The 16042-nt window shown below is 43.6% G+C and overlaps 2 protein-coding genes across 4 annotated transcripts in view; one reads left to right on the top strand and one right to left on the bottom strand.

Moving 5' to 3' along the window:
* ABCA1 (ATP binding cassette subfamily A member 1) overlaps window positions 1-7521 on the top strand; it is a 90442-nt gene extending 82921 nt beyond the window's left edge. For all 3 annotated transcript variants that reach the window (XM_052700350.1, XM_052700348.1, XM_052700349.1), the window contains exons 42-50: window positions 20-140; window positions 312-374; window positions 832-938; window positions 1333-1474; window positions 2587-2721; window positions 3325-3428; window positions 3568-3660; window positions 3847-4090; window positions 4296-7521. In XM_052700350.1, the coding sequence (XP_052556310.1) occupies window positions 20-140; window positions 312-374; window positions 832-938; window positions 1333-1474; window positions 2587-2721; window positions 3325-3428; window positions 3568-3660; window positions 3847-4090; window positions 4296-4436 (1150 nt within the window). In that variant the 3' untranslated portion in view covers window positions 4437-7521. The remainder of the gene's footprint in view (window positions 1-19; window positions 141-311; window positions 375-831; window positions 939-1332; window positions 1475-2586; window positions 2722-3324; window positions 3429-3567; window positions 3661-3846; window positions 4091-4295) is intronic.
* A 724-nt stretch (window positions 7522-8245) lies between these two features.
* NIPSNAP3A (nipsnap homolog 3A) lies at window positions 8246-16040 on the bottom strand. Its single transcript, XM_052700422.1, has 6 exons — window positions 15901-16040; window positions 14643-14850; window positions 10529-10690; window positions 9624-9773; window positions 9146-9232; window positions 8246-9035 (listed from the first exon to the last, which is right to left on the bottom strand). The coding sequence occupies exons 1-6, from the start codon at window positions 15967-15969 to the stop codon at window positions 8959-8961; spliced, it is 753 nt and encodes a 250-aa protein (XP_052556382.1). The 5' UTR covers window positions 15970-16040; the 3' UTR covers window positions 8246-8958.
* Between the last annotated feature and the right edge of the window lie 2 nt (window positions 16041-16042).

The following is a 16042-nucleotide window of genomic DNA, read 5'->3' as shown; positions in this document are numbered from 1 at the left end:
ACCATGTTACTCTCTACAGGCCTGTCTATGCCAAGTTACCTCCTGTGAATGAAGAAGATGAAGATGTAAACAGAGAAAGGCAGAGAATAATAAGCGGAGGAGGACAGAGTGACATACTGGAAATCAAGGAGCTGACCAAGGTAACAGGTTTTGCATTTCTAAGACCCATTTATGCAAAACTGTGCAGTTTACCAGGAATCTCATTAAGAAAAGTCTGATGGAATCAAAAGGGAAGAATATTTGTAGTGTTAAATATGTGCAGGTCTAGTTATTGTTTTCATTTGCATTGTTGTTTTTTTTTCTGGTTTCAGATTTACAGAATGAAACGAAAACCAGCAGTTGACAGGATATGTGTTGGAATCCCTCCTGGAGAGGTAGGCTTATTTTGTCATTCATACTGCTTCAGTATTTTTCAGCTATCTAAGAGCAACACACAACACATAGTAGAATGAAATTAGAAGCAGGTGGTGTTCAAATTACACAAAAGCGAATGGCCTGGAAGTTGAAGCAGTTTATGTCTCAGTTTCTCTCTGCCTTTGAAGATGGTAGAGAACTCTGCAACCTTTTAGGGCTAGAGGTCAAAGCATGGCACTCTCTAAAGCTTAGCACAGACACACTAAGCAGGCACTGCACCAAGATAATGCTATAGCTGATGCTTTTTCCCAGCGTGAAGATTTACGCTGAAAATGAAAGCCCAGTTTATTCAGAAAATGCACTGACTTCTTCCATGTTATCTTGAGAGTCAAGGCTGTTGCCTCCAGACTTCTCAGTGATGAAAACTATAGGGCTGGATCCTGTTCTCAGTGCTTTTTTGCTTTTTTATATCCCCAGTGCTTTGGACTTCTGGGAGTAAATGGTGCTGGCAAGTCATCCACTTTCAAGATGCTAACTGGTGATACAGATGTGACAGGAGGAGAAGCTTTTCTCAAAGGAAACAGGTAAAAGATGATACATCTTTCACTGCTCTGTCTTAAAGAAGCATCTTTGCTGCTTCCTTCTTCAACTTTCTTGGTCTTTGTTCCACTTCCAACAAATCTAAATGCTACCCCACTTTTTTCTATCTCAACTCTTGGGCCTTGGCCTTTTGCTGAGTCTGCTAAAGTACTGCAGCCATTTAGCATAGTGGATTTAGTCTGGTAGTTGCTTCTGAGTACCTACTCTACCACGTTTCAATGTCATATTTATAAAAAGAAAAGAAAAAGAGTTTGGTGAAGACAGACTTCAGGAGTCGTTATTAGTCCTGTGATTCCAGACCCATTGATCCACCTTTCTCTTATCATCTCAATGTTGTGTACTTGTAAAATCATAACTAATGGTGTTCTTATTTTACAGTATCCTGTCGAACATCCAAGAAGTCCATCAGAACATGGGCTACTGTCCACAGTTTGATGCTATTAATGAACTGCTGACAGGGCGAGAACACTTGGAGTTCTTTGCACTCCTCAGAGGTGTTCCTGAGAAAGAAGTTTGCAAGGTAAATGAAACACCACAGAACTACCCCAGTGACAAACTGTTGCTGATTCCACAGCTGCTTCCTCATATCCCACAGTACACATAGTATTATAGTGATCTGCTTCTTTCTGAGTGAACACACTGTATCATTAAATTGCTCCTGTTTCAGCATTCACACATAGGCTTACACTTACAGTGTAAGTCAATTAGTAACAGTTTTACAGGAGCATACAACACACTTCTCAATTTCAGTTCCTTGGGTTGGCAGCAGCTTTCACCATTTGTGTCTTGGATTCTGTAGAACTGTTTCCAGATTCAGTGTCCAAAATGTGCCCATACAGCCCTGAGAGCAGTGGCAAGTGAAAACTGCAAGCTGCTTTGAGGTTGCGGGCTCCTCTATGCTGTGCTTCAAGCACAGGGACCTGGTTCTAGTTATGGTGCAAATAGTAACTGAATCTCTTCGCTAAACACTTTTTAGTTGTTAAACTAAAGCAACAAGTGGCTGACAGTTGCAGTGTATGTACTACTGAATAACGAATCAGATCCTCCCAATATATATGAAGGGCTGAAATGCACTGTAGTGCCAATTGCTGTGTGTCAGGAGAGACGGTGTCCTTGCTGCAAGCCCATAGCAACTAAAAAGCTAGATAAAGCATATACTGCTGAGACCACTACACTAGTAGTTAGCAGGACTAGGCTGATGCTGAACTGCATGGTCACTTCTGGCCATGGTCACTGACTGCCCAGTGCAGTGGGCACAGCTTCAAGCTGCAGTAGTTCCAGGAGTGTTTGGACACTGCCCTCACTCACAGGGTTTGGATTTTGTGTGATCCTGTGAGGCCAGGAGTTGAATTGGATGATCTTTGTGGGTCCCTGCCAACTCAAGATATTCTGTGATTCTGTGAATCTATGCTAACTAGGCTGCAGCTGTCTGATTGTCTGGGCCCTCAGGCTGGTATTTATACACCTTGATCTGAGGGTGAATGGGGTGTTTCAAAACCTGGAGCTATGCCAGATTAAAGCATTGAGTGAGTGGCCCTTCTGAAAAATCATCTTAAAGCCAAAGCTTGTAAGGAAAATCTCACTGTGTAGATGTTGCTGTGAATGACTCATGAAGATACTGTTCTCTTGTAGGTTGGCGAATGGGCAATTCGGAAACTGGGCCTTGTGAAATATGGAGAAAAATATGCAGGCAACTACAGTGGAGGGAACAGGCGCAAGCTCTCCACAGCAATAGCCCTCATTGGAGGGCCACCTGTGGTATTCCTGGTGAGTCTGCAACCTTAACTCATTAATGTTTTCCTCTAAAAACAGAAAAACTAGGCTCAGATGAAGACTGCCTATTTTGTGACCAGCAAAGTCTAAAAATGTCATCAGTCGCCTAAATATAAGCAAAGAACACAGGGAACCTTTATTTGGGACTGCTTGAGCCTATTTGAATGTATACTCAAACTATAATGTGTCTCATGGTTTCTGCTCATGAAAAATCAGTGGAGAAGTGGAGATCTCAAACATGATGCCAAACAGTTAAAGCATCTTCACCACTTGCACAAATATTTTTACATGCAGAACATTAAGGCCCTCTAGCATTTTCTAGCTCAATTTAAACTTGAACTGAATTTAGCTTGTTTTAGAACTGACTTTTTCGATATGTTACAATTGCAGAATAAATAGTGCTTCTCAGTTCTTCAAATTTTAAATTAGCAAACGTGCTTTTGAGCAGAAGTTGTTTTCCCATTTTAAAAAATGTATCGAATCCCTTACTGTCATCTTTCACAGTACACATAATCAGAATGGTGAGGTCATTTCAGAGATGAGGTATTTGTTGGTGGCATGGAACAGCATATCCTATTTTTTGTATGTATTTTGCAGGATGAGCCAACAACAGGGATGGATCCCAAAGCACGCCGTTTCTTGTGGAACTGTGCTCTGAGTGTTATCAAAGAGGGGAGATCGGTGGTTCTTACATCTCACAGGCAAGTATCAACCCTTGTATCATACTGCAGGTATCATACTGCAGCTATTGCATCTGCTGGGGCTGGATGCAAAGCTTGGCCCAGCTGCTCGGCCCTCCAACACTCCTTCCAGAGCTAAGGAATTTAATTCTTTCTACAGCATGGAAGAGTGTGAAGCGCTGTGCACTCGAATGGCGATAATGGTCAATGGGCGATTCAGGTGTCTGGGCAGCGTCCAGCATCTAAAGAACAGGTAGCTATTTTGTTATCATTTACATCACAGAGTTGTCTGCGTTTTTAGAGCGATACAGTCAGACTTAATTCCTCATGCAGCATTCCCACTGATTTTCTGGCTGTGGGAAAAGATGCTGAATTCTAAGCTGTACGTCTGTTTCAGTGCCACTTATATGAACTCCTCTGCTGGCCTTCTTGTGTACAGGTTTGGAGATGGTTATACCATAGTGGTGCGAATTGCAGGGGCTAACCCAGACTTGAAGCCAGTTGAGGAATTCTTTGGGCACGCCTTTCCTGGAAGTGTCTTGAAGGAGAAGCATCGCAATATGCTGCAGTACCAACTTCCCTCTTCGCAGTCTTCACTGGCCAGAATATTCAGTATTCTCTCCCAGAACAAAAAGAGACTCCACATAGAAGACTACTCTGTTTCTCAGACCACACTTGACCAAGTAAGTTTTTAGTAGCCTGTGTGCCAAAACCATGATTCTGGTGAGGTAGGAATAAATGAGTCAACTTACCTGACCTATCTTGTAATGGCATTTCAGCAAGCTAGGTACAGAATTCCAGGACTAGTCCAGAATGGACTCAGTATATAGAATGCTCTAAATTAGTGAAAATCCAGAGTAAGTGTGTGATATGGCCTTTTTCTTGCAGGTATTCGTAAATTTTGCTAAGGACCAAAGTGACGATGACCACACCAAGGACCTGTCATTGCACAAAAACCAGACTCTGGTAGACATTGCAATCCTTAATTCCTTTCTGCAAGACGAGAAGGTAAAAGAAAGTTGCGTGTGAGCCAATTTCAGCCAGGAAATAATGAGCAGAATGCAAATTTCCTTTGCCTGGGGATAGGTTACTCCCAAAGAAGCTAGAGGGAGAGAAACTGGACACTCTACTGATAACCATTCAATGCAATGCAATTCAATGCAATGAAAACAAAATTCCATTTTAGGGGCAGTGCCTCATGGAGTCGTCTTGTACTGTTCTCAAGTGAAAGACTTGAATTTAGCTCATTACAGTACAACTCTGTGAAGCTGTGGTAAAGCACCCACCAGATGCTGTGGACTTTCAACCACACTGCATCTTGTCCTGTACAGTATCTTTTTGTTAGGGTTGCAAAAACAGTTCATTAAGGAATAATGGCCAGTGGTTATTTATTGATATATTAAAGACATGTATGTTTTACTCTTGAAAACATGCATGTCAGGAGTGGGAATTTCCTGGTGCTACGTCCATTGCTGGCAATGAATGCACCAAGACAGTCAGTGGCAAGAGAAGTCACCAGCATTGTGACCTTTGTTTGTGAAAGCATACCTGACCAGCTGCTTTTCCTAGGCTGGTGTAGGTCAGTTGGTGACATCTGGGGTCACGAAGCAGTGCTGTGCAGATGGGATGGCAAGACATGGGCCATCGTGTCTGTGCATCTACTTCAGAGTGGAGATATGCAGAACTGTGAACCCTACAAATGCACAGGATTGTCCCACCAGCATCACAACCATTAACCTACTCTGACTGGGTTTTCTTGTAGTTAAGTACTCTCCTGCTCCTTTGAGGTACTGCAGCAGCTGCATGAACACCTGGCAGAAGGGAGTGGGTGAGAAAGCAGACCACAGCAGCAAACTCAGGAGTTGTACCAGCTGCTAATACCAAGAGCAAATTCTAAATCATGATATGCCACTCAGATATGTAATGTCCGCTCTTTAACCCCTGCTTTGCAACAGAAAGGTACCCATCATCTATAGTTACTGCTTAGCAAAAGAGTGTTGCCATTTCTGGCTTTGCCAGATAAAACTAGAAATGTAGATTATTTTTTTTTTTAACAGTATTATTTATATGACTTTGAATAGGTTGGTAGCATAATTAGGGATTGAAAGTGCTTTCAGTTGATCTTTGTAACCCAAGTATTTCTTTATGCCTGCAATGCTGTGCTTTCGTTCTCTATTCAGCAACAGCTCCATTCGTGATGCAGGCAGGTTTCACTCTCTTGCAATTAGCCACTATCTGTACTACGAGTTGTTCACGTAAAATTTTCTGTCATGGAAGCTGGTATAATATTAGATTAATGTGCAAGTTTCTGCTTCCGTTGTGCAGTGTAGTGTCAGTTGGCAGGCGATCCCTAACTGGAGCACACACTCTTAATTCATGTGAGAAACTGCGAGTAGGAGAGCCACAAATGACAGCAATCAAGTTGTAAAGTTTTACGAGGCCAGAATAATGGTAGAGGAAAGATTGCATGGTGAGAACAAGCAGTTCTTGTTCATCTTGTACAACAGCCATTGGAGAGTACGCTTTTGTTAATAAACTTATGTGCCCTTCTGTCTCGCTTTTGCATTCAGAAATAGGTTCAGTAATGTGGTATGAACCCAAGCATAGTTCCTGGGCAATTCCTGTGTGTCATGCCTTAAGTACCTGTGCAAGTTCTGCACTCACTTCTAATGCTCCACCATGAATGCGTCATGGACCATTTTCTTCTTTGAATGCCCATAGCAGCACAACAGTGGTGAAGAGGCTGGAGTGAGCCTTAAGAAGGTTGAGTACATATTTCTAGGTGTACTTGATAACATTGACCAATTCAGCATTTTTAATACACGGACAGTTAAATATTTAGCACAAGTCCCCCGTCCCTGCTGTGCCCTACTTTTGGATAACATAATAGCTTACTATATGTTCTGCTGAAGTGCCTTTTTCATACTAATTATTTTTTATCTGTCAATTACATTGCTACGGGGATAGAAAGGAGAGTGATGGGGATTGGTATACCTCACATAAAACATGCTTTGTTTTTACCTTTGTGGCACCCTTACCCCCATGAGGATGTCTGCACCAAACTTCTATGTGCAGAACTATTACCAAGCAGCTGAGCTACAGCCATGACTTTTCAACAGCAGGCTGCTCATATGTTAAGCCATCAGTGAGACAAATGGCATGTAGTGAATACTTACCACTGCTAGAAATCATTATTGCAAATCAGAATTAAGTGAAAATCTCAGCATAGAGACAGAAGTGAAGGGCTTAAGTTTTGCAGTGCACGGATCTAGTGCATGTAGAACTACAGTGAGTTCTAGGAGGATTCATATTTGGTCTTAAAAGAGGTGTAGTTTGCTCTTTGCAACTGCTCATATTAAATGACTAATTTTGCAGCAAACAACGGTATCTTTTTTAGCTTAGCTGGCCAAAAAGAGATTCTTGGTTCCTGTGTCCTATGAGTGTCTTGCTCATAGTCTCTCACAGGTGGAAGTTTGATATCTGTGACAAAAAGAAAGACGTGGATGTTACCTGAACTGTTTCACAGCTCTAGTCCATCTTGTTTGTTATTTGTAGTCATACTGAACAGACAGCATAAAACAGCTCTTGTGCAGATTTGTCATGGATAACCTCAGACAACCATTTGCCTATTCTTATAGTTCTGCATAGGGAAAAATCACTCGAGTCACGTACAGTATGATTGTCAACCACTCTGGATAATGGAACTGCACTGAGGTGTTAACTTATTTTAAACTGTGTTACTGTTGAAATATTGCACCCTTCTTTATAGTACATTTGTATTTCAGTACGGAGTTGTTACACTTTTCCCCCATGGTTAAACCACCACTTTGTGCTTATCTTTGCCTCCTGAACTGTAGTTGGTCCTTCATTCCAAGCACTTTATGCTATCTGTAATGGGATCTATTTTTGCACTGGAATATCTGTTAACTTTGCAAAAATCGAGTGAGATTTCACAACTGAAATTTCTGACTTAAATCCTTACGTGGACATTTTCATTAAAGGAAAAAAAAAAAAAAAAAGTATCTATATTTGTATTTGCTAATAACTGTTATGTGAAGTATTAAGAGGCACTCTAATTGCCTTGTATTAAGTAAAAAATAAAGCTGTTCTGGAACCCTTGGTCTGTAAAGTGTCATTTATGCATGTACTTTTTTGAAGAGTGCTGTTCAGAAGTTCATGTGGCCCCGTTTGCGTTTGGTGTGAACTTTCATGCATAATGTATGAGCAGGTTCCAGCATCACCGCAGATTAACATGGGGCACGTGTTTTTCAGGTAGGTAAGTGAGGTGGTCCAAGATTTCAAAGGCAAGCACTGCTTCAAGCTTCTACATTTACTTAAATAAAAAAGGTCTCTAACAAATCCAGCAGAAGATAATCTGTGCAACTGTCAAATTCAGCTATAGAGCTTGTAGGCATCGCAGACCTATCTGGATGTTAAACCCAAAGTCAGGTACCTGCCCCAGAATGTTTCTGTCACAGAGATGCAGCCATATTGATAACTGCTCTTTGCTATAAATATTCAACACCTAATTTCACTGCCAAGGCAAAATGTTGTGTTTGAGCATAAAGGTTTGAAATACCCTTAATCTTAGCTAACATCAGATTAAAGGACCGCCCCTCAGCAGGGGGTGCTTTCATACCAGTATACACACAGTGTAACCAACTTCACAGCCTGTGCAGCCTCTGTTCTGCTGCTACACGATGTAGCAAATCAAAAAACGCCTTAAGGGCTCCAAGACCACGATGCCCAAAATGCAAAGCCTGCAGAAGCCTGTACTTGCAGAATGGTTTTTACTGGAGGTCCAAAACAGTAAGAGCTTGACTGGTAAACACCGTAACTTTCGCTTTATACAAATTTATTTGGTTTTCAACAGTCTGGCAGACTGTATTTCAAAGATGCATAGATGAGGTGAATTTGAGATACACAAGTTTAGCACTCTGAAGAAGTATTAAAATAAGCAAAACTACAGTTGTTAAAGAAGTGTTTACAGGATATAAAATTAAAGGGTTGAGGTTAGGAAAGACTCAATCAGAACACCACCTAAGCAGCTACACTGTAGCACTTGCTTGACACAATTCCAGGCACAATGAAGTTTTACATTACTAAGAATTAATACAAAGCATCCCAATGAGAAGCTTGATTAAAATGTAATTGTGTTATGAGGATGCATGGGGGCACTCCTTGAGCCAGTACGTAATACGACTGATGCAATGATTACAAAAGTCACCTGCCCTGAGCTGTAACCTTGGAAAACCTCTAACTGGGCCCTAGCAGCTATGCAGAAAAATATTAAAAAGTGAAGGGGTTAAATTAAAGATCTGTAAAGTTAAGTTTCATGTTGGAAGTGATACAACCTGAATTCTACTTCTACAGATGTCGGACCATCACCGTAAACAATAGGGGTGCAGAATTTTACTGTGCTGGTGATCAGCATTTTGCATCCACTCTGAAGAAAATCCATACAGTTTGTGAGGGTATGACTGTGATGATCCATGCAATGGTTCTTGCCAATGGTGCATCTATCTCAGCTTTTCCACCATCATTCATTAGGCTACTTCAGTGGTGAGCATGCCAGAGGAGTCAGGAGCATATTCTGCTGGGATTCCAAGAATCTGACACTGTCCCGTACTGAAATTAAATGCACGTTTAATTAAGAAAGAAATCCAGTGAATAATAATACTCTTCTCAGCATGCATGCAAATAACACTATTGAGTTCTCTAAACCCATCATCTCTTACCAGCTGCTACCACTCTGGCATCTTCATGGGCCCTGTGCCTTCCTGCTGCCCGGTGATCTGGGCTCTCATTCCACCAGATCACGTGGACTGAAAAGTACAAATAAAGTCAGCTTGTCGCTGTTGCTGTTATGTTGTAATGCAGTATGCAAGTCCTTGCTGTTCACCCTCGTGTGTTAGATGCCTTGTAATGAGCAGAAACAGTTCACCAAGCAAGAATGTGTTGAGATGATCCTTTGCTGAGCCTTTAAAAGATTTGACTCTAACAACAGATCAGAGAATATTTTAAAATTGCACCACTTGGCTTAAACATATAACAGAATACACAAAGCTGGGTTCAAGGATTGTTTACAGGACTTCCATGATCCACAGCAACATTTTTTATCAGGCCATCCAACCCTGAACCAGGACAAGAAGTTTTTCACCTGCCCTCCCCATTCCTATACCAAAGTCTGTATTAGAAACCGAGAAGTAGTGTTACCTGTGTTAAGTAACCCATACTCTGTGTGGAAAACACCAATTAGCTTGGTGTAGCCTGTGTTGATATGAGCATTGATTGCAGCTTGAAATGCCTCACCCCACAGAGCTGGCCCACCAGGCTTCATTTGAAAAGTAACCCATTCATACACACCTAGAGGAAAAGGCAAAAGAAAACCTCAAGGAAGGAAATTAAATATCATTTTTCAGTCTTTTCATAGCCATGCTTTCATTACTGTGAAACCAGTACTGGTAACCTTGCTACTAGAGGAGAGAAGGCCACGAATTTGCCTCCTGCCCAGCCTGCACAGCACCTCAAAAAGAATCACAGGAGCACAACTGGATGTACACAGAAGCACCAGGACCCAGCAGTACAGAAGGACTCCCACACACCCCAGTAGAAAGATTTTCCTAAGTCAGTGTATAGTCAATACTCCTAGTATCACAGTTGCTAAAAAGAGAAACAAAATATATAAAGACAGGAAGTCTACAACCAAGCTATGATCTATGAACTATGCTTGCCTTCTGTGTACCTTAGAAAGCAGATTTGGGGGGTTTGGTTATTTAAACTGTTATGGACAAGGAGTTGCAACAAAATAAAGTGACAAATGAGACAAACCTCTGTGAAACAGAAAAATGTTTTTTTTTAATGTTTCTGGGAAGCTGATGGTGGACAAACTAAGCCAGGATGATCACTCAGAGCACTACTGTGTGGTGGTCATTTTGCATTTTTGTTTGTTAGTTCACACATTGTCTGAAATCTTACAGCTCCAGTTAGTTTTTTTTTATACACAAGCGCTTGTTACATAAAGGGTCATAAAGTTGTGCAATACCTGGTTTAAACTTTAAGCCACGTTTTGTAGTCAGTCAGTATCTGTAGCTTTAATCAGAAAGAGAAGATAAGCTCACCCCCTTCCTTTGGAGGTTTCCCAAGCTGACACCAGGGTACCAGATAAGCAACTTCATTGTGCTGCTTTTCTATCAGGGGAAGAGCTGGAGAGATGAACTGTCCCTGCCACTCCTTGTCATTGGCTAGTGCCTGCCGGACAGCTGTTCTGTGGGCAAAATTATCTGTAAGACAGAAAGAAAAAAGGAAGAAAATTTATTACCACATCGGCCAGTTAGAGAAAAATACAGCATCTGAGATTGGAAAGAACCTCAAGAAATATCAGTGTCTCGAAATCGATAGAAAAATGCAACAATTATTCTTAGCTATTAAACAGAAGTTAAGAAGAGGGATGATGAAAACAAGGAGAAAGAATGCTATCACACCTAACATATATGTATGTAACATACATATATACATATATGTTATGGAATAGGAAACAAAAATAATGGGATTTTTCCTTAGTTTCCCATCTTAAATGTTTCTGATAAACTATTTTTCAACAAAAAGAAATGAAAGAACAAAGTAAAAATTCCTGAGAAGCAGGAGAACATCTTCTGAACCACAGACACATGTAAACTCACTCCTGTCTGCACATAGCAACTCCCTTCCCCCTGAGGACAGAAGGACGATCCACCACTTTAAGAAGGCACTGTGAAAATATTTTATTTCAAAGAGCAGACTGCTACCTTTGTAAAAAAAAGTTCTGAGTATACGGGTAAGCCCCCCCTACAGATACACAAAGAAATGACAGGAGTGCGCCTTCCCATGGCTCCATAAACCCTTGGGTTCAGAGAACACAGCCAGCACACCCTTTCTCAGCTTTTTTTTCATGGTTCAGCAGCACTTTCCAGCTCAGAAAGTTGATGACTGCAGTGTCAGAAGCCTGTTGCTCTCAATGCTGAAGCAGCAACACAGCACTCCATGCATATGGGATGATCACACTTGTGGAGCAGCCTTCCAGCTCAGCACAGTGTAGCTTCAGGAGTTTAACCACACAAACTGCATGCTGTTTTGTTTTATAGGGCTGATGCTATGCTGTACTAGAATTTGTGAGCGATTATACATACATATAAACAAACACAGGCATTTGCATAAATATGATCTGCACTTACACAATTTGCATATGCATAATGTAAAGGGAGGATATAAGAAAGAAGGGGACAGAATCATTAGAAGGGACTGCTGTGATAGGACAAGTGGAAATGGTTTTAAAGTAAAAGGGAAGATTTATATTGGCTGTAAACAAGTTTTTATACAATAAGAGTGATCAGGCACTGCCACAGGTTTCCCAGAGAGGTGGTGGATGCCCCATCTCTGGAGACACTCAGGGTCAGGCTGCACGGGGAGCTGAGCACCTGATCCAAGTGTAACTGTCCATATTAACTGCAGAGGAGTTGAACTAGATGGCGCTTCCAACTCAAGTGATTTTATAACTCTGTGATCCTATTGAGGAAGTCTCAATTCTTTTCCCATCTGTTCTGAGACTCGGAAGATGTGTTGTTCAGGAGCTGGCCCTACCTGAGAGGAACCTACTATAAACAAAGCACTCTTATGCAGCTCATCTCATGCTGGCTTTCTATGTTAGAAGAGTGTTTCAGTGTTGTTTGGCTTGAGAGCAGGAATGATAATGTTGAATCTCTATGGATAAGGATCAGGGTAAGGGCCAACAAGGCAGACATCCTAGTGGGGGTCTGTTATAGACCTCCTAACCAGGATGAAGAGACAGATGAGGTGTTCTACAAGCAGCTGGCAGAAGTTATGCAATCGCCAGCCCTTGTTCTCTTAGGAGACTTCAACTTTTCTGATACATGTTGGAAATACAGTGTAGTGCAGCCTAGGGGGTTCCAGATTGTACAGAAGCTGGTAAGAGAGCCTACCAGGGATGGTGTCCCACTACATCTGCTGTTCACAGAGAAGGACTGGTGGGAGACTGAGAGATGAGGAGTTTGGGAGCTGCCTTGGGCAGAATGACCATGAAATGGTACAGTCAGGGGGTGGGGGTGGAAACAAAACTTCTACCTTGGACTTCTGGGGGGCAGACTTTGAACTATTCAGGATCGTGGTAAGGAGGGTCCCTTGGGATTCAGTCATGAAGAGAAGATGGTTCCAGGAAGGCTGGTTGCTCTTCAACAAGGAAGTCTTAAAGGCACAGGAGCAGGTTGTCCCTCTGTGCCATATAATGAGCCAGCAGGGAAGAACACCAGTGTGGATGAACAGGGAGATTTTCCTGAGTCTCCAGAATAGAGAATCTACCTCCTATGGAAGAAGGGACGGGCAAATCAGGGAGAACACAAAGAATTTGTTAAGATGTGCAGGGAGAAAACTAAAACTTGGCTACTGAGCTAAAAGAGAACAAAAAACATTTTTACAAATATATTAACAGTAACAGGGCTAAGGAGAATCTCCATCCTTTACCAGATGTAGCAGGGAATGTGACTGACAAGGATAAGAAAAAAGCTGAAGTTCTCAATGCCTTCTTTACATCTGTCTTTAAAAGTCAGACCAATTATCCCTGGGGTACTCTACCCTGACCTGGAAGTCTGGGATGGGGAGCAGAATAAACACCCCATGATTCAGGTGGAAGCAGTTAAGAGACCTACAATTCACCTCAACTGCTACAAGTCCACGGGGATCCTCGAGAATACATTTGAGGGTGCTGAGGAAGCTGGCAGAGATGACAGTCAAGCTGCTTTCTACCATCTATTGGCATTCCTGGTCAACTGAGAGGTCTCAGAAGAATGGAGGCTTTCCAGTGTGACACCTATCTACAAGAAGGGTCATAAGGGGAAACCAGGCAACTGCAAGCCTGTCAGCCTGACCTCAGTCAGGAAAGGTTATGGTGCAGATCATCTTGAGTGAGATCACACGGCACATGCAGAACAACCAGGGGATGAAGCCCAGACAGAATGGGCTCATGAAAGGCAGGTCCCGCCTGACCAACCCGATCTCCTTCTATGATCAAGTGACCCACTTGGTGGATGAGGGACATAGTTTACCTAGACCAGTTTGTGGCTTGGACAGGTACACTCTTTGCTGGGCCCAGAGAGTGATGGTGAATGGAATTAAAGCCAGATGGTGACTGGTCACAAGTGGTGTTTCCTAAGGGATCAGTACTGGGGCCTGTCCTGTTCAGTATCTTTATTGATGACCTGGGTGATGGCATTGAGTGCACCCTCAGTAAGTTTGCAGATGACACCAGGTCTCTGGGAAGTGTTGATCTGCCTTGAGGTAAGAAGGCCCTACAGTGTGATTGGGACAGGCTGGATCACTGGGCTGAGGCCAATGGGATGAAGTTCAATAAGAACAAGTGCCAGGTCCTGCACTTTGGCCACAAGAACCCCAGGCAACACTACAGGCTTGGGGCAGAGTGGCTGGAAGAATGTGGAAAAAATGGACCTGGGCATGTTGGTCAACACCTGGCTGAATGTGAGTCAGTAGTGTGGCCAAGAAGGCCAATGGCTTCCTGCCTTGTAGAAATAGCTAGCAGGAGTGGGGAAGTGATCATCCCACTGTGCTCTTCACTGGTGAGGGTGAATCTCAAGTGTTCAATTTTGGGCCCCTCATTACAAGACAGTGAGTCCTTGGAGCATGTTCAGAGAAGAGCAACAAATCTGACAAAGGGTCTGGAGCACAAGTTTTATGCAGGCGACTAAAGGAACAGGATTTGTTCAGTCTGGACAAGACAAGGCCCAGGGGAGACCTTATCGCTCTCTACAACTCTTCTCCCACATAACTAATGACAGGACTAGAAGGAATGGCCTCAAGTTGTGCCAGGGGAGATACAAGGTGGACATCAGGATAAACTTCTCAGAAAGAGTGGTCAGGAGCTAGAATGGCCTGTGCAGGGAGGTGGTGGAGTTGCTATTCCTGGAGGTGTTCAAGAAATGTTCAGATGTTGTATTAAGGGACATGGTTTAGTGAGGAAAATAGTAGGTGCAAGGCTGGACTGGATGATCATGGAGGTCTTTCCAACACTGGTGATTCTATGATTCTATACACCTGCTCAGAGGAAAGACCACTTTCAAGAACAGCCGTAATCAATCCACCAGACCAAAATTGCACTACGGTGTGGATTTTTTCAGCTTTTGTACTCATGGTACTGCCTTCTGACACTCTGAGCAGTGCTGAGCATACCATACTTCCAGACGTGCACAGCCTTGTTCATTGATCCCAGCTCTGCTGTCCAGAATCCCACTAGCTCTGAGTGAGCTGTGCGGAGGTGCAGGTACTTATGAACCAGTTCCACAAAATCCTTCATCTTTGATGGCTTAACATCATACGTGCGAATTTCATAGAAAATGCCATTATTCTGTCTGGGTCCTGTAGCAAGAGATGCGAGTATCTAGAAGAAAATGTTAAGAAAAGTAAGTAGAACTAATTCTCAAATCAGAAAACTATCTTCTGTCCCCCTACTAGACTGTTTTTGTTTGTTTCACAAAAAGGTGTTGTTTTACTACAGGCTGAGAATGCTTGGAAACCTCTGCTGCAAGAGTATCTTGTGACTTTTTCCTTTGGAAATACTTCCTGTGTGTATTATTCACTGCAATCATTTCTGGCAGTGCAACAAACCACAATGTGCCCTCTACCTTTCCCATGAACTGTTTAATTATTACCCTGTACCAAAGCAGGAGCTTCCCAGAACTGCTGGGACAGACAGACCCCAGCACAGAAAAGATGCTAAGGAAATCAAAACAGAGCAATGGGAGTGGGATAAGCGCCGATCTCACAACTTTCTTAGTGTCATTATTTGCAGGATGTGTTCTTACCATGACAGCATTTGGGTACAAAAGCAAGCCAGGCATCCTGATGATTGCCCTTTGAAATCTGCCTCTTAATATGCCTTCATTACCTTCAGATTCAAGGAGACGAAGCTCCTCCTGGCCCTGTTTGGCCCAGCGCTTGGTCAGACTAAACCAGCGCTAGGGAAGCGTGACTAACTACTTCAGAACGTTTTCGAATCACTGCTTTAGGTCAGAACTGAAAACACAAATTGCCGACGACAGAGGGGAAGCAGAACAGCCCGCTCGGCGCGGGGCTCAGCTTCCCCACCACAGCTCCTCCTCGCACAACGCTTCACGGGAGTCCCGGAGCTCGCTCACTGTCCCAGCCGAACAGACACGGCACCCATCTCTGCGATGAGGAAATAGCAGCACTCGGCCCCGTGTCGGCTTCGGACGCCACCGATGCCGCGCATCGGAGAGCTCCGACTTAGGAGCTCTCCATACCGCGCCGCGCACCCCGCGGTCCAGCCCTGCCCCGCCGCCCCCTCGCACTTCCATCCCGACAACCGCGCATCTCTGCTGACCGCCCGCCCTTGCCCGCTCGGCACCGCGCTCCGGAGTGGAAAATGGATCCCGGCCGGCCGCCCCGCAGCCCCCGCCCCGCCCGGTACCTGAGGACTGCCTCGGGCGAGGCGGGCGGCGGCGGCGAGGGGCCGGCGGACGGCCGACGGGGAAAGCATGGCGGCGGCGGCGGGAGGCGGGGCAGCTGGAAGTTGACAGCGCGTGGCTCGCGGGGTGGGACGGGAGGGAGTG

The sequence above is a fragment of the Tympanuchus pallidicinctus genome, unplaced genomic scaffold (genome assembly GCF_026119805.1).
Source record: "Tympanuchus pallidicinctus isolate F22 unplaced genomic scaffold, pur_lepc_1.0 scaffold4, whole genome shotgun sequence".
In the NCBI taxonomy this organism is placed as follows: Eukaryota; Metazoa; Chordata; class Aves; order Galliformes; family Phasianidae; genus Tympanuchus; species Tympanuchus pallidicinctus.
Note: the sequence above shows the minus strand (reverse complement) of the source record. Positions and strands in the feature narration are given on the sequence as shown.

Bases quoted from the DNA above. Each gene is read 5' to 3' on its own strand.
- NIPSNAP3A (XM_052700422.1), bottom strand. From the start codon at position 15,969: ATGCTTTCCCCGTCGGCCGTCCGCCGGCCCCTCGCCGCCGCCGCCCGC. The intron at 9,774-10,528 runs GTGAGCTTATCT...CTTTTCCTCTAG, and splicing joins GAAACCTCCAAAGGAAGGGG to GTGTGTATGAATGGGTTACT. The intron at 9,233-9,623 runs GTAACACTACTT...TGTACTTTTCAG, and splicing joins GTATGGGTTACTTAACACAG to TCCACGTGATCTGGTGGAAT.